This window comes from Sciurus vulgaris (assembly GCF_902686455.1).
Source record: "Sciurus vulgaris genome assembly, chromosome: 16".
NCBI lineage: Eukaryota > Metazoa > Chordata > Mammalia > Rodentia > Sciuridae > Sciurus > Sciurus vulgaris.
Genome location: NC_136477.1, coordinates 60,658,985 through 60,677,486, shown reverse-complemented (window position 1 = coordinate 60,677,486; position 18,502 = coordinate 60,658,985). Strand labels below are relative to the sequence as shown.

The 18,502-nt window shown below is 41.8% G+C and overlaps 1 protein-coding gene across 18 annotated transcripts in view; it reads left to right on the top strand.

Annotated features, from left to right (window-relative positions):
- The window catches only part of MAGI1 (membrane associated guanylate kinase, WW and PDZ domain containing 1), a 692,610-nt gene extending 674,316 nt beyond the window's left edge, over positions 1-18,294 (top strand). For 13 of the 18 annotated variants that reach the window (XM_079114351.1, XM_079114364.1, XM_079114363.1 and 10 more), the window contains 5 exons: positions 5,603-5,696; positions 5,831-5,891; positions 6,804-6,947; positions 10,515-10,653; positions 14,703-18,294. In XM_079114351.1, the coding sequence (XP_078970477.1) occupies positions 5,603-5,696; positions 5,831-5,891; positions 6,804-6,947; positions 10,515-10,653; positions 14,703-15,472 (1,208 nt within the window). In that variant the 3' untranslated portion in view covers positions 15,473-18,294. Of the gene's footprint in view, positions 1-5,602; positions 5,697-5,830; positions 5,892-6,803; positions 6,948-10,514; positions 10,654-12,713; positions 12,803-14,702 lie in introns of all 18 variants that reach the window. The other 5 variants (XM_079114354.1, XM_079114353.1, XM_079114360.1 and 2 more) reach the window with 1 other exon arrangement.
- Positions 18,295-18,502: the final 208 nt, after the last annotated feature.

The following is an 18,502-nucleotide window of genomic DNA, read 5'->3' as shown; positions in this document are numbered from 1 at the left end:
GTATCAGCATCTAAGTAAAGGGAGTCACTTCCTTCAGAAGGTGAAAGGTGATACTGCTCATCTTTAAGGGGCTAAACATGGCCATCTTGGAAATTAAACCGAGGCGGGGGAGTTGGATTTCTAGACAATGCAGCAATCCAGGAGAATTCTGCAGACACGACAGTCTGACGAGGAGAAGATCTTGCTTGATCTACTTCCTCCCTGTGTGAAAAGTGAGTTAGAGCTGGCTGACCATGGAGCGGTAGAGGTGCTCCCTGGATTCGGGCCCTCTTGTCTTCTTCAGATCTTTCATTCTGATATTTACTTCATCAAGTAGCCCAGACACCAGTTGTTCCATGATATTGACAAGGAGGGTGAGGTTCTTAGCCAGCATGGTTCTGAGCTCTTAGAGATCCAACACATCTGGGATTCAGTTCTCACAGACCTGAGGTACTGCGAGAAGATTCCCCATTTGGACAGTACTCGGAACTCCTCTGAATCCACTTTTTTTTTTTTGGTACTAGGGATTGAACTCAGGGCCACTTGACCACTATTTGAGTGACCACTATTTGAGCCCCTATTTTTTGTATTTTACTTAGAGGCAGGGTCTCACTGAGTTTCTTAGCACCTCACTCTTGCTGAGGCTGACTTTGTACTCATGATCCTCCTGCCTCAGCCTCCCGAGCCGCTGGGATCACAGGTGTGTGCCACCATGCCTGGCTGAATTCACTTCTTTAACTCATGCTACCTAATTCTGTTTTCTTGTCATCAGATTCCTCATTCTTTCTCCAATTTCCCTTTTCTCAGTCTTCAGCAACCCTCACTCGCTTCCCCCATTTCTCTTACTTCTCTAATAAAACTCCAAAATATGACTCCCTTTTATTTGGCCTGTCTATGCTGTAAGATGGTTTACCTTCACAGTTCTTGGACAGGCTGTGATCAGGGGAGTCTGTACTTCTCTGTTGTTTATGAATTTGGGGTCAGGGTGGGAGGTCGTGTCAGGGCAGAGCCTTTTCTCCTGTGACACACAGGCAAGGGATAGTCGATGCACCATGTTAGCACAGAAAGGCCTAACTAGCTGAACAGATTGAATTTGAACTTGAACTTCAGCAAGTCTAACCACACGTGGATTGAACCAAAATGCCCATGTAGTCTTACTCTGAGTGGAGTAAGAGTAATCAGAGCAGAACATAAGCCAGGCTAATGTGAAATCAAGTTCAAGATAATGAAAATATCTAAGAGCTTAAAAATGTATTATTTACGTTGTGGTGTTGAATTTCTTCTTCAGTTCACTCTGATTCAGAGTGTTTGCTTTTAGAGGAGATGGATCTTGCGACATAGATATTGCTATTTCCTTGGCAAAGGCATAAGATAGTAAAACGTCTCCCCAGACTTTTCACATATTTGTGGAATTCAAATTTTCCAATGTCGCCTCCAGTATTTATGACATATATGTTTACACTTTCAAATATTTATGAAAGAAATGATCATATTCTTTGTTGCTTTGCTTGGGTTTTCATGTGGATTCCAGAAGGCAGGGTAAAAACATTAACTCAGGAACAAGGTTAGAATTGTGATCACTTGTCACAGAGGTAGGTTGAAACCCAAGGTAGAAGCTCCCGTCAGAAGAGTAAGGGCCCTGATTTCCAGCAGCCTCATGGCAGAGCTTAAGAGCTGGAGTTTGGGGCTGGGTTGTGGCTCAGTGGCAGTGTGCTTACCTAGCATGTGTGAGGCACTGGCTTCAATTCTCAGCACCACACATAAATAAATACGATAAAGGTCTATCAACATCTAATTTTTTTTTAAATAAAGAGCCAGAATTTGCTTTTCTTGATACATGATTGCTATGGAAAGTATATGAATATCTATTTTCAATCCTCTGGGAGAGCTAAAGTAGACGTAAACACTGTTTAATAAAGAATGTGTGAGGTACTTTCTGGTATTATCCATAAAAATATCCAGTAGGTCCATCTGCCATAGACTTCTAAAAGTCAAATGTGTTGACGCTCCTTTATCATATTGCTGCTGGAGGGTAAGGAGACTAGACTCTTTTTTCAGTCTCTTCTTTTATGGTTTATTTTTTTTTCTATTATACAGGGCAAATTTTGCCTTGGGGATAGAGCTATAAATTTTTGATAAGGGACTTCATCTCTATATTTTAAAAAGTTAGAGAGCATTTCAGCTGACACGGTTTTTGGTTTAATTCCAAATGAAGACTTGAAAGTTTATGAAAACAAGTATAACTTTATTGATATTATAAAAGCATCCTGGAAGTTGAGGCCATGCTAAAATTTTTTTGGTACTCTGAAAATGACCCATGAAATCCAGTAGTCCAAGTGGGGTATTCTGAATTTTAGTTAGTCTATGATACAGCTTAGAGAAGTTGGTGGGATTTATGCAGTAAAACAAAAACAGCTCAAATGAAAGGAGGGTATCAATTAGGTATGATTTTTCTGAATACCAACACAAATTCCCATGTAAGTAGAATAAGACTGAAAGCAAACTTTCAGGCAAGCCCTAAGTTTGATTCCCCGGACCTCTCCTGGCCTCCTGGGTGAGCTTGGGCATGTCTCCAACCTTTTCTCTGCCTCAGTGTCTCCATCTATAAACTGGGGCAATAATAGCACTAGTTTTATGAAGTGGTAAGAATCAAATGAAGTAGCACATATGGTAATGGACCTAGCACAGTGCTTGCTTGGCACTCTGCAAAGGGTCTTGTAGATGGTGGTTGTTCACAGATTAAAAAAAAAAAAAAAACACAAAGAAAAGTCTGTGAGCTCAAATAGACATTTGCATATTAAACATTGATTTTTTAAAATGCTCAAAGTTAAGCTGCAACCCTAAAAAAGATTTGCATGTAAATATAATTGGGAAAAACAGCACATAAAGGATGAGGAAAATTAATAAAGGCATTCTGTTTATATGTGGATTGAGTGATTATCTCTTATATTTCATCAAATCATGAAAGCAGCAGAAATATGAAAAATCATTTGAGAGTAGGATTTGATCTTCCTAGAATATTCCAGCTACCAAGAACACACAATAACTCTAAATTGAAACCTCTTCACAATTCAGTAATTCTAATCACTTTAATTACAAAGAAACATTCTTTTTGGTACCCTGATTGTGATTTCCCCGTGGCCCAAATGATCTTATTTTTTCCCAGAGAATCTCTATAAAATGAATTACAATGAGCTGCATGAGTTTAGCTACAGGACAAGACATGTGTTTACGGGAGTTCTCTGAGTCCTACGGACAGGCCCTACAGTCTGTTTATCCTGTGTATTGACACCGTGGATGATTCGTATGAAATATCACTGAGATTCATTGCCAGTTAGCTGCCCTCGAATGGGAGTGATAGGAAGGAGCTAATGTCCTTCCAAATGCTCTTAAAAAAATTATTCACAATAGTAATCCTAAAAGTGCCCCAATAATAAGCTTTTAATAATATAGTAATAATAACTACAAGTATGGTAATCATTTTGAGCGATCTTTGTCTGGCACTGTCCCTCCCACTTCATCATCGTGCCACTTTCCTTAGATGCTTCTGTTATTCTCCTGTGCAGATGAGGAAACTGAGACCACGGAAAGTTGAAGTGACTTTGCTCAAGTCCTGTCGAGTGAATTGCAGGGCCTGTGGTGCACAGCAAGGCAGTCTGACTCCAGAATCAAACCCTTGTATCCATTTGACTGACCTGCCTCCCACTGAGCTTGAGGGACAGCCTTTCCGGGACTCAGGGGGGTTTCAAGTCACATTGGCCCACTCAGTGCTCTGCGGAGTCCATAGGAACACCGAACCAGACATGTTCCCCTTTGTTCACCCTTTAGTTCCCAAACTTAGTGGACCATAGGTTCTTTAACTTTGGAATCTGTGGAAACATTTGGTAGAAAACGTTGTGGGAAACATTGCCCTAAAAAATAAAGAAGATTCATAAAACCATGCTCTTCTTCTAGTTATATTTTCTTATTAATCTTGGGCCTTGGAGAAAAGAATGATGGACTTTTATGACTGGCATATAAACTTAAAATCCTATTTAACTTTCTCTTATTGCAGAGAGTTTAGATAACTTAAAGAAGTTCCCATAGTAATAAAAAATCATAATCCAGCCAGGGCCATAGCTGCAGTTGAGGACTGACTATGTGTCCAGCACTAAGCTGCACGTTTCACATCGTTTCATCCCTGAGAAGGGAATGATTGGCATCATGCCCTTGTACCGGGTGAGAAGAATGAGGCTCACCACTAATGGGTGGGGAAAGAGGGATTTGAATCTGGGTCTGAATCTCAAACACATGCTTTTAACCACTGTGTTTAATGAAAATAAAATAACAGGAAGCCAGACCCAAACTGAGCGGTGTTCTCAGGAAATTAAAATGGAAGAGAGACCACCAGCCGTTGGGATGCATAGGAGGTCTCTAATCCCAGGACAGTAGCAGAGAGATTCCAGGCTTCTCAGTTTGAAATATTTAAAATATTTTCCCACAGAAATCTCATTATGCCTGATGGGTAGATGTATGTAGTCAACAAATATTGCAGTACTAGGAAGCATAGAACTCATGGAATCTTCTAGACCTCATGGTTAACTATGAATTAAATGGGCACTTGCAGGCTAATCTTAGAACCTAGGGACCACAGTATTTCTTGATGAGAAAATAAAAGCCAAGTTCCTGAGAGTCAATTTAAGAATAAATATTAAAAGTACAGCTTGCTCCTAGTTGGTTGCTACTTGCCTTGATTTTAATGGAGAAATAATTAGTAAAAAAGCATGCAGTCATTACTATATGAATGATCAAATTTTAATACATACACGTAGGTGTGTTATCTGTAGTTTTAGTGTTTATGGTTTCTTTTCAGATTCCGAGTCTCCAAACTGGTAGAGATTAATGAAGTTGCTTATGAATGTGATTAGTGGAGAAGAAAATCACTTGACATAGGAATATAATCCTATTCGTCACATTAAGGCGGCTTCAGGATTTACACAACTTAGGTTTACAAACCCTGGTTCTTCTAAGGCAGGTTTTAAAATGAATCTTTCATGAGTGATACTAGACTGAGATCTGTCAAGAGTTCCATATTTTCCCTTGTGCTTTATGAAAAGCACTGAGGAAGAAAGTAGATGTTATTTGTGTGTGTTTAATAATATGTTAGCTCCCTTCTGAATTTAATGTTCACATGAGGAAATCAGGCAGACTCCCTAAATGCTGCTGATAGGTTGCAGGAAATGTTAGCAGAGACATTTATTAGCAGCCCGTAAAATTCCGTGAAATAACTCCCGGGTGGCAGAGTGTTCTGATGGATTGCCATCTCTCAGTGGCAGGGGCGGAGTCAGACACACCCATGCCGGCTGTAATTTTAGAGCAGCTTTTTCCTTGGCAAACTCTATTTCATGTGTGGGAATGTCTGGTTAGGAGGAGGGTCACAGTGGGGGTGGGGCGTACATGAGCTACAGCAGAGAAGATCTTGGGATGGTTCATTAAATCCCTGAGTGTTCAGCAATTTGAGTCCAGCTATTTGAAATGGGGACAGGGGAGTCAGATTTGTCATTTAGATCCAGGGCTTCTGCTGGCCTCCCAGTTGGATGATGTCTTCTCTCAGGCCTTCATTTCTTTATGCTCTGTCCCACAGAGTCCTCAAATGCCACCTTGCTGACCAATGCAGAGAAGATCGCCACCATCACCACCACACACACCCCTTCTCAGCAAGGGGCCCCGGAGACAAGGTCAGCTGTGGCTTTGGTTCCTTTTGATAGTTTAAAGGGGAAAAACGTAGCTCCTGGCAGGAGAATACATGTTTTCAGTTCTGTCTCCGCTTCCCCGTGTGTTGCTGTTGTATTTATTTCTCTCACTTTGGCAGGAACACCACCAAACCAAAGCCGGAATCTCAGTTCGAGTTCAAAGCTCCCCAGGCCACCCAGGTGAGGGTGGTTTCTCCTTTTTTCCTGTATTCTGCTCATTTCCTTCCAACTTCCTGAAGCTGTTTTTACAAGATATTTTTTGAAGGGCATCCTTAATTTAAAATAAAGAGCCTTTTGTGCAGTGATTTACCAAATATGTAGTCAGATTTACTTGACATTTTATTTTACTACCTTTGAAGAATATTCCTAGATATCCTTTGGGGGCAGGCAGGGGTTGGGGGGAGACCAAAATAATGAAAAGCTGTCACAAGGATCAGTGGTCAGAGAAAAAGCAAAGGAGCTAATACCTATCTCTTTGTAGTTTTCAAAATCATATTTCTGCAAGAAAATATCTTTTTCCGTTAAGTTGTTTCTGGGGGCCTGTGAGTTTCAGGTGAGAGCCCTGATGCCTGTCTCTCAAGATGGTAGTGAGGCGGGAACCCTTGGGCGATGCCGAGTTAAATAGGTTTCTTTTGTACTGGCCTCTGTGGACCCTTCAGTAGTCCATTGGTGATCTTGCCCAAACAGGATGGCAACCGTTCTCCAGATTGTAGAGGTTGGTGTCCTGGTGGTAGATGCCAGCACTGATCAGCCCAGGGTCAAGGAAGCTGAACATCCAGCCACAAACGGATGGTACCATGTGATGAAGACTCTTCCTGCCCCCAATGCAAATTTCAGCTTTCCTGACTGGATTTTAACGTGTGCTTATGTATAAGCATGATCATCAATGTTTCAAATTCTGGATTTCCAGATTCTGATATTATTGAAGATTAGTGAGGATGATTAGTAAGCACTTTAGAATCACCAAGAAGGGAATAGAGACTGTGCCTTTTGGCCAAATCCACATGATGTGGAATGTTTGGGAAGAGACGCAGAGAAACACGTGTGGATGTAAGTGCTACCTGAATGACTGCATTTAATTTCTTTAAATAGGAGCAGGATTTTTACACTGTGGAACTGGAAAGAGGAGCCAAGGGATTTGGCTTCAGTCTTCGAGGGGGTCGAGAATATAACATGGACCTCTATGTTCTGCGCTTAGCAGAGGACGGTCCTGCAGAAAGATGTGGAAAGATGAGGGTAAGTAGGGAAAGGAGGCTGGAATAGATGTAAGTAACCACCTGCAGTGACTTCTTTGTTGTTGTTGTGCTAGATATACGTGACAGTAGGGTTATTTTGACCTATCACACATACATGGAGTGTGACTTCCTATTCTTGTGGTTGGACATGGTGTGGAGTTTCACTGGTCGTGTGTTCATATATGAACATGGGAAAGTGACGTCCCCTTCATTCCACTGTCTTTCCTATTCCCATCCCCCCTTCCCTTCATTCCCCTTTGTCTAATCTAATGAACTTCTATACTTTCCCTCCCTACCCTTCCTTGTTATGGGTTAGTATCCACATACCAGAGAGAATATTCAACCTTTGGTTTTTTGGGCAATGGCTTATTTCATTTAGCATGATAGTCTCCAGTTCCATCCATTTATCAGAAAATGCCATAATTTTGTTCTTCTTTATGGCTGAGTAATATTCCACATGTGCATATAGGCCACATTTTCTTTATCTATTCATCTGTTGAAGGGCACCTAGGTTGGTTCCATAGGTTGGCTATTGTGAGTTGAGCTACTGTGACTTCTTGACATATATGGTCAAAAGGTTTGTGTTGATGAGAATAACATTTCCATTTACAGGACACTTAAATGCATGACTCCCAGCCTACCCTGCTGTGTGCTTCTTCCTAATGCATAGTTATCTGCAGCTGCTAAGTGAATGTTTGGGGTCAAGTTTAGGATCAAAATCACTTACAAGTTTATTAAAGTAGATATTTTCTGAATGCCATTCCATAGTTCTGGTGCTTAATCACATGAGGCAGGCACAGCACTCACCAAGAACTCCTGGACATTGTCGGATGCTTAAGAGCAGGAAAGCCACATGGCCCCTGTGGATTCTGGGTGATGAGCTCAGAAGACCAATGGATGGAGCTGTCTTCCCTAGCCCCAGAGGTTGAGAGTTTACTCTCTGCCTCAGGAAAGGGCCAGTGACTCCTTGGCATTGATAATTGGGGTTGCCCTGTGGTAATCAAAGATGCAAATTTGAAATACATAGTTGCCAAAGGTTCACTCTGCTCTGTTTAGCTGCCTACTATCTGTTACTACCAGGGGAATGTGTCACTTTCCTGGGAAGATTATATGATTAAGAAAAGGTAAATCATCTACCTTTAGTTAGATTGAGATATACATATGAGGAGCCACTTCCTGAGAGAACAGAGCATGCCTGTGGTTTCAGAAAATCAAATAATGAAAAGTGACTCATACATGTAAAAATACAATGTCTAGAATTGAATAGTGTACGAGCTTCTTGTATATAGCTCTCCTTTTTGTACATGTATAATTTAGGTATATAAAAGGGAAGATATACCATGGTATTTACATTCATTTTTTTGAATTTCAAACGCATAGGTTATGCTTTCCTTGTCTTTAATCATTTTTAAAATTTCCTGATTGAATGAAATATCATTGTCATGATAATTTATATAATGGCGTAGCTCACAAAACAGATTTATCCAGTGTGATCCTTGCCGCTTGAAAGGTGTGGTATTGTCTTCATCTCCCTCCAAGGATGAGGAGGGTGGACTCAGGGAAGTCGTGAGCAAGACCACTTGGCTAACAAGAGATAAGTCTCTAATCCACGGCTTTCGACTCAGAAGCCAGTGCTTTGCCCTTCCTTTCTCCAGGAACATAAGCTCCACATGAGATGAGTCTGCCTTCTGTCCCAGGCCCCGAACAGCAGTGGCTGACAGGGAGTAAATGCTGGCAGGTGCATCAGCCAGCTCACGGTTTCAGCTGGAGGCTCACCTGGGGAGGGCTTACAGCCAGTCTTGCTCACCTTGTCTCCAGGATCCAGTGCCCCCTGTCTTTATCATGGGACTCCAGGGCAAGGTGGTACCCAGCTTTCTGCCACTGGGACAAACTACCTGAGAAAATGAACGTGAAAGGAGAAAAAGTTTATTTAGGCTCACAGTTTCAGAGTCAGATGTCTCCCATCCTTTGGGACCTGTGGCAAGGCAGAAGGTCACGGTGGGGAGTGCACACTGGGAAGCAAAACTGCTCAGCTCATGGCAGCCAGGAGGCAAAAGAGGAAGGGAGGAAGGGGCCAGGATCCCAGCATCCCTTCAAGGAATGACCTAACTTCCTTTCTCAGGGCCCCAGCTCCCAGAGGTCCCACCACCTCCCAGTAGTGCCACCAGCTGCTGACCAAACCTTGAACACATAGTCCTCTGGGGGACACTTTCAAACCCTCGCATGCATCTCACAACCATGCACCGGAGTGAGCACGCGAAAGAACCTATGAGCCAGTAAGAGAGAAGCCACGATTGCTTTGTAACCTCAACTTTGAACAGACACCATGTTGCCATATTCTGTCGGTTAGATGCAAGTCACGGGTTCCACCCACATTCACAGGAAAGGAGATCACCACAGACGGGAGTACAGGAAAGCAGGAATCTCTGGAATCCATACTGGAAGCGATCCACAACACCCTCCTTCTCTGCATAACCCACAATCCCCTTACTGTCTGGCCCTTTTCCTTCAGCTCTTAACATGAGTTAGCATGCATACATTTTTACAATTTCTTGTCTTTCCCTCATTAGAACCTGAGCTCCATCAGGGTAGGATTTCTGCTTATATTTTTCACTACTGCATTCTAAGCAACAGAAATTTTTCTGGAACATGCTCAATAAATATTTGGTGAATCAAGCAGTGAAAGAATTTAAATTGAAAGAATGAAAACTTTGGGTAGCCAATTGAAACTTTTTTCTCTTTATTATTGTTTTATTTTTAGTTGTACATGACAGAATGTATTTTGTCAATATATTCATACCTAGGGTATAACTTATTCTATTTAGGTTCCCACTCTTGTGGTTGTACATGATAAGGAGTTACCCTGGTTGTGTGTTCAAAGACAAGGCTAGGAAAGTTATATCCAATTCATTCTACTGTCTTTCCTATCCCTCCCTCCCCGATTCCCTTCATTTTCCCTTGTCTAATCCAATGGACTTCTATTCTTCTCCTCCCTGCCCTCCCTTGTTTTGGGTTAGGATCTGCATATCAGAAAGAACATTCAGCCTTTAGTTTTGGGGGGCTTGGCTTATTTCACTTAGCAGGATAGTTTTCAGATCCATCCATTTACCAGCAAATGCCATAATTTCATTCTTCTTTAAGCCTGAGTAATAGTCCACTGTGTATATAGACCACATTTTCTTTACCATTCATCTGTTGAAGGACACCTAGGTTGGTTCCATAGCTTGATTATTGTGAGTTAAGCTGCTATAAACATTGATGTGGCTGTGTCACTGTAGTATGCCGATTTTAAATCCTTTGGGTATATGCCAAGGAGTGGATTAGCTGAGTCAAATGATGGTTCCATTCCAACTTTTCTGAGGAACCTCCATATTGCTTTCCAGAGTGGCTGCACCAATTTTCATTCCCACCAACAATGTATGAGTGTACCTTTCTCCCCACATTCTCGCCGACATTTATTGTTACTTGCATTTCTAATTGGTGGAGATGTTGAACATTTTTTCATATATTTTTTTGACCATTCATATTTCTTCTTTTTGTGACCCTATGTTCTCTCCTACCATGGCAGATTGGTGATGAAATCCTAGAAATCAATGGCGAGACCACCAAAAACATGAAGCATTCTCGGGCCATTGAACTGATTAAGAATGGTGGCCGCAGAGTTCGTCTGCTTCTGAGGCGGGGAGACGGCTCAGTCCCGGAATATGGTGGGTCAAACTATGAAAACATTCCTTCCTTCCCTGGCATGACTCCATGAAATCTGTCTCCAGAACGGCAGCAGGAAAGTCCTTTTTGTTTCCCCTATTCACCAGTGTCTTACCAGCCTCTCGCACCATGTGATTATTTGCCTCGCTTGTTCTGAAATCTCTCCACATCTCATCCTTTTGCTAGCTTCTGTGGACTGGGGCATGGCCTGAGACAAGATCTTTAGAGCCCCCTTTCTGATAATCAGAGAGAACATTTTGTCTAGTCCGATCAAGAGCGAAGGAATGTTTGTTTGAACTGTGCCAAACTGTTTCTCAGATCCAATTGTTAGCACAAAATGACTATATACTCCTTTTAAGAAACAGGAAAGCAGGTTTCCTGAGTGATATGTTGAGGCACAATATATATATATATATATATATATATATTTTTTTTTTTTTTTTCTTTTTTGGTTACTCAATGTCTTTATTTAAGAGGCGTGAAATTTCAAGATGATTTGGGGGCTTTGCTCAACTCCTAGATGCTCTGCGTCCAAAAATTCTCCATCCCTCCCAAATCAGACCACCTGAGCCCACTACTGTCAAACGAACAAAAACTGTTGATATGTTAGCCATATGTTTTTAAGTGATGAAGGATGAAATAGATTCCCAGTGCTCATCATGAGGGAAACATGTTACTATACCTTTCCTGTGAGGAAAGCCAGGTTATACGTAGAGTTCCTTTGTCATATCTTTAGACATGATTTGAGTAGACAGCAATGATCTTTACCTAGCTTAGTGTTCTGATGGCAAAATATTGTATATTGTAATAATTCTGTCCTATTTATTTGAGATTCTTGTTTAAGATTAAAAAAGAAAAAAAAAAAAGCTATGCCCTAGATGTAGGGCTTTTTTTTCCCAACCAAAGGTCTACAAAAGTTTCTATAGAAACTGTAATCGAATGATCCCCATATACATTGGTCCCCTTTATTAGGGATTTATCTGTTATCACCCTTTTTTCTGAAAGTCATTCTGCACAATTCCCAGTTGCATTTTGGACTTGATGAGATCCTTCATTCAGATGTAGCTCAAGGAGGAGAATAGCTCCTTGGCAGGGCAGCCTTCCCAGGTGTTGGACGTTGGTACAGGTGCACAATGTGAGGGATCCAAGGTAAAGGGGGGTTGGGGGGGCTTCAGACAAGGCCCCTTTAGGCCCAGCCAACCACAGGGGAAAGTTCATGACAACAGTGAGACGACATGGCTGCGTCCTGTACTAAACTTCTGACTATAGGTGTATTGATGCCACTGAAGCTGTGTAACATTGTCTCCCTTCTCTGTCTTCCCTATGCTTCTGTCGGATGTGATATTTTCATTTGAGAGTCATTGTCAGTAACCTGTGTACCTTCTCCAAACCTGTGTCTGTTGCACTGAGGATGAAAATCCAACACTAACAAATGTTCTTTGGGCTAAAAAAAAATAAAGATCATTTAAATATACGGTTTTCCACAAAAGGGTTGAACATTGCCAGGGTTGTGCTGCTGTGATGTTTCCATGCGTCATTTGAACTAAATCTCTCTAATTCTATTGATTAGAGTCACAAATGGGTTATAATATGTTAAGTTCCAATATTTTTCTGACTTGATTGGAACCTGCTTCTCTGTGAGGCTATTTTTGTAATGAGTTTTTGTACTTAATTTAACTGCCGCGGTCTGGGGGGGGGTGCGGGGTGGGGAGGGACTTTGTTCTTTGGTTGTTTATTGTTAATGCTCTCCTATGCCAGCCTGTCATTGTTCCAGTTGTTTGAAAAAACACAAAACAAAAGGATGCATTCATTGTCTGGGTTCTCAAGTCATCTTATGGCTGTCTAAAGACGTACATCATGTTCCAATTGCGGTCTCTGCAGCCTTATTTGAGTGTTGCCTTAGACTGTCTGACTGGACAAATAAACTCTCTTTGCCCTATGTTAACAAATGCAGATTTTTTTTCTTTCCTCCTTGTTATAGGGAATCTAAATGTTCAACTTTTTCTCTTTCTCTTTCTCTTTCTCTCTGACTGTTCTTGGTGCTGGGCCCTCCCTTCTACAGCGATGATACCTCCTAATATCGCTGCATGTATGAGAAATGAAAAGCTCGGGGAGGCTTGCTTCTACCTTATGGGCCATAATCAAACTACGGTTTGTAGCTCAATCAATACTAGGTGTTTCTGTGCTGTGGCCTAATTTCCTCATTGCTTCTGCTTAGCTCTATTTTGATATGTTTGGCAATTCATTCTGAGCACCCTGCGTTCTTTGAATTGTAAGTACACCGCTGACCCTGTTCAAGTGTTGCTCTCCCTTGTCTTAAAAAGTAGGCATAAGATTTTAAGGTTAGGTTTAGAATAGTGATGTGAGTACCTTCCCTTGCCCAAATGCCAGATGCCTTTTGTCTTCATTCTCACCCAGCATTGAGAAAGAATGAATCTGATACCACAGAGCTCTGCCCCAGATAGACAGGAAGAGATTTCCTAGTTCTTCAGTTATCTCTGGCATACTGCAGCCTATGGGCCAAATCCTGACCATAGCCTGTTTCTGTGAGTAAGGTTTTATTGATGCATAGCCATTTCTGTTTTGTGTTGCCTATGTTTTTGCACCACAATGGCTGGTTTGAATGGTTGCAACAGAGACTGTGGTCCAAAGTATTTACTATCTGGCCCATTAGAAAAACTTTGCTAATCCCCGCTTTAGGTTATATACCTGCTTTTGCTAAAAGCCATGCTGGGTTTTGGAAGACCTTTCATGAAACATATTAATTGTTTAATATAGATCTGGCTGCCTCATGAAAGATCTTTTAAGAGCCCCAGTGATTCCTTCCTCTCTGTCACACTGGTGTGCCCTCCATACTGCAACACAACATTTAGGCACCTGACATTTGTTGCAATTAATTGCAACAAAGCAACCCTGGGCTCTCATAAATTCACAGTGCTGCCCTGCTTTTAAACCTATTGATATCTTGGTGGTATAAGAAGCAGTCTATAATAGTGGAATCCATCATGCCATATTCATACATGCACATAATTCGATCACTCTCCCTCCCCAGTTATTTATAATCAGAATGTACCAATTTAAAAAGAGGAAAAAAAAAAAAAAAAAGGAGCAGTCCAGTGACTCCACCATTCCTAGATATTGTTATGACTGCTTCATATATCATACAAAAAAAGTGCCTTCAAACTTAAGGATTTTATGAGTCCTAATTTCAAATGTGTAACAATGTCTTTCCCCCTTCCTTTTATCTGTCAGAAAACTCTACATTTTAAAAATAGTTCCTTATTTTTGAATTTACACAGAAGTAGACAAAATAGTTGAATAGCACACACAAAAGTATAGTTCAGTGGCCCTCAAGTTCGAGTCACAATTGCCAGCCAACACCCGGCCATTGTGTTGCCGCCAAAAATCCCTCTTGCCCAACACCCTGGATCATTTTTTAAAGTAGAAGTGTACTTTGCACATGGTAAAAATACAAAAGTCCTGAGTGTACGGTGCAGTGGATTTTTCACCTCTGTGTGCACACATTTAGATCACCACTCGGATAAGCCATAGACTGTTTCTGTTCCCCAGGAAGCTTCCCGTAACATAATACCCCTCCAGGTCAATGTCCTAGATCATTTTTAAGCAAATAGAAATAAGTATCCTTTAAAGGATATTTTATTTGGGGGGAAGCAGGGTAGGGTGGGGAAGAGGAGAAGGGCTGGTCGATGGGGAGGCAAGAGGAGCTAGGGAGGGTGGCGAAGTTTCGGTACCTGTAGACAGACTATCCCCGGGCGTCTTTAAAGACTAAAGTCACGCCCGATTTTATAAGTTCTTTAATGATCTGTCTTGAGTATCGAAAACGGTCAGCTAGATGCTGAGAGCCACAAGTACTAGCTGTTACCCCTAACTAGTTGCAGTTATACTTAACCAAGATTCAGTTGGCTTTGGTTCCGATTGCTTTAACAGTTGTTTGTTTGTTGTGACTAATGAGTCGAGCATGGGAGGGAGCGGGGACTGGATCCGCAGGCCCTCCCGACCTAACTGCAGCTCTCCTCTCTCTTCCTCGCAGACCCCAGCAGCGACCGGAACGGCCCCTCCGCCGGTGCACAAGGCTTTCCGGAAGTGAGGGCCGGACCGGAAGTGAGGGCCGGACCGTCCGGCCGCCAGCACCCATCATTGGAGTCCAGTTACCCACCCGACGTTCACAAATCATCACAACATGGGGAAGAGCGGGCACACGTGAAAGATCCAAAAGGCAGCAGAGAGTACAGCAGACAACCCAATGAACACCACACCTGGAATGGAACTTCTCGAAAACCCGACGGCGGGGCATGCCGACCCAAGGACCGGGCGCCCGAGGGACGCAGAGACGCGCAGCCAGAGCGGATGGCGACCAACGGACCCAAGAGGAGATCCCCGGAGAAGCGCCGGGACGGCACCCGCAGCGCCGACAACACTCTGGAGAGGAGGGAGAAGCACGAGAAGAGGAGAGAGGCGTCTCCCGAGCGCAGACGAGAGCGGTCACCCACCCGCAGAAGGGACAGCTCGCCCAGCCGGCGGCGGCGGTCCCTCGAAAGACTCCTGGATCCCAGAAGGTCCCCGGAGCGACGGAGAGTGGCCTCGCCGGAGAGGAGGGCCAAGTCCACCGATCGCAGGCGGGCCCGGTCCCCCGAGCGCAGGAGAGAGCGTTCGCTGGACAAAAGGAGCAGAGAGGACAGAGGCGGCCACCGCGAGCGCGAAGAGGCGAATCTGAAGCAGGAAGCCGGCAGAAGTTCCAGAAATCCCCCGGAGCAGAGGAGGCGACCTTATAAAGAATGTAGCACCGACCTCAGTATCTGAGACTGAATCGCATTCCAACCTTTACCATGTCAAAGGTTCTAAGAGGAAGGTCACAAACCTGAAATAATTTAGTTTCTTACCTTACGAAGCATCTCTGACACCTGATGATCCTATGAATAGCTACAGACATTTTATGCATTTGAAATCTTATAAGAAAAAAATTATATATATGAAAAAGTCTTGTGCCTGATGTATAAATATTAAAGAAAGTATTTTTAAATGCATACTTTTTTGGAAATTATTTGCCAAATACTGGCCCAAAGGGATATGAATTTTCTTTCTACCTAAAGTGTAGAATTGTCAAGAATTGTTCCCTCTTTTTGGGCAATCTTTTTCTCTCCTGTTTAAATGGGGCGGTTGGTCATGTTTCTCTTAAGTATGGGAAATAATTAAGTTTAATTAATGATAGAGACTGTTATATAGTGATGTAGTGCTATACTGTAGACAGGAGTTTTTCTTCAAAGCAAAAAGGCAGAGTTCTATTTGTAAAATCTGAGGACCTTTTGGGATGGATTAGGATTGCCAGTGATCCTAAAATTAAGCAAACTGTATGACAAGACTACTGTTGCAAATGAAGGATATTTATAGCTTTTTAAACTGCGGCAGCACAAAGAAATTTTTTGTCCTTGGGTTATAATTGATTCAAAACAGTTTGTACTCTCCCTGGCCCAGAAGGCGCAGCAACAAGAAGGTTGGCCGCCATTACCCAAATACAGCCTAAGCACAGATTGTCGGGGTCATTAGCATCTCCCCATGGAATAAGATCTCACTTAAGGCAGTGCCATGGCAGCCTTGCTCAACTACTAGAAGGAACAGACAACAAACACCTGTGTTGTCTGGTCTGTGGTCTGACTGGAAGCTGAACAGTTGATGGAATATAGGACAATGTGCCCGGTATGAGGGAGAGACGTATATCTCCCCAATATAAAACGTATGCCCCCCCCTTTTTTGCATAAGCCCATTATTGCCCTTTGCCAACTTGGGGAGGAAGGACTGAAGTTTGGTGGATGAAATTCTCTTTTGATGTTTAAAGTTGGGGCTGCTCATTCATCAAAATGCCAATTGCACTTTGAAACCACAAAGTTTTTAGGTTGGTCGAAGGGGAAGCAAGGAAGTGATCCCAGTGGTTCTGGTTCTGTTTGGGAAACCTCGGCCCTCATGACCCTGTCCTTTAGTCTTTGGACAGCAGAACAAAACATTCATTTTTCTTTTTAAAAAGACCCATTCTTCTTGAACCCTCAGGTGGTGTGGTTGGGTCGGCTGTAGCCCCAGGATGTGGTTTAAATGGATTACTGCCTAGCTGAGCCAAAACGTTTGCTTGTACCTGTTGGACCACTACAGCAAACCGCTGCTTACAGTGCATTGTGTATTTCTGTAGTACTGTTTTGCATTTTCCGTACAGACACAAAACTTTGCAAGTCAATCACTGTTGTTCCCATGGTACTGTATTGAAAAAAAGAAAAAGAAAAAAAAAAAAAAAAAGAGAAAACCAGCCAATCATTGTGTGTACAGAGTTAAAAATTGTAATTAATAAGAGCCTGTTGAAAAAAAATGTTGCCTTTTTTTCTTGTATAAAAGAGAATTTATGACAAATTTAGCTGTGAGGAATGTGATATGTGTTTATATTTCTGAATATGAACAAATTGATTCATGGGGATATATTTTAATGTAAACTAAATCAGGTATGTAAAGTTGTTTTAAAATGGGAGACTATATAAGTAATTCTCTAAAGCTTTAGTTGGTTTGGGATATCATTATTTCCTCCATGGTGAGCCTGCTTGTGAATTATTAAGCACTTGTTTGCATTCTCTGTTCTTCACTCATTTATTTCTTCCAGTGTGCTATGGACTTAATGCTTTTTCTGTATTGATGAAAAGCAGTATGTGGGCCAATCTTTTTATAAAACACTATGCATATATAAATATTACATTGTTCATAGCTTTATTTGACTTATGGGTTTATACATAACATTAGAATGAATAGCTATAGTAGTGCGGACATTTATAAAAAACAAGTTCCTTTCCTGGAACAGAAACAATGTACATTCTGTAGCTAAAAAGGAGGGGAAAAAAGTCTGTGGATGCTATTTTTGTTATCCGAGTTTTCCATGCAAAGCTTATTGAGCTGTAGGAGGAAGACTGAGGAAGAGTACAACTGAATAATGATTTTTTTTTTTTCCCATCAATTTCCTAAGAGCCAACTTGGAGATTTTATTCCTAAGGCTGCAGTGCTAGGATTTTTCTCATCAGTCCTAGCACAATCTGAGATGTTAAATAACTGACACTCTCATTTGTGGTCCAAGGTTTTAAATCATTGAAATCAAGGTGCATTTTTGGAGTACATTCTTAAGTTACCATCTTGATTGTCTTTATTGTTGTAAGAGATATTTGACCTTTTAAAATCTGTGCTACCGCCCTAGCTTGTCTCAGTTCATGAGGACTTTTGGTGTGGTAATTTCACCTTAGTTCCACACATCCGATTTGCTTTGAAAATATTGTACTGTACAGGGACTATGCATTAAGCAGAAAGATATAGTTTTCTTTGAACTACTGTAACCTTAAATTGGAAACTGATTCTTGTGAGCCTACTTTCCCTAACCCCCCACTTCATGTAAATGTGTTGATGAGAGATGATGGATGAGAATTTTGTATGAATCAAACCATTTAGGAATTCCCCTCCCCCTATTACACAGTCGATGCCTGAAAGAATGTTGGGGAGGAGAGTCAACACCCTACTTGTATTTTTTAAGTTTCTTTTGTGAAAGATTTTTTAATGCATTTTTACTGTAAAAATACATGGAAATGTATGCATTCCATAACCACTATTGTTTCTGGATTGATATCTTCCTTGTCTCCTCATTGTTTCAAATACATCAGGGTCAAAGAATGAGCAGAGGGTGCCTGATTCAAACTCCCTGAAAGACCTTTCTGTTGAGGAAGGAGTTATGTCTTTGAGATAGAAAAGTGCCTTGCTTACTCAAAGTGTCGTCTGTGGATCAGCTGCCTTGTCGTCTGTGGATCAGCTGCCTTG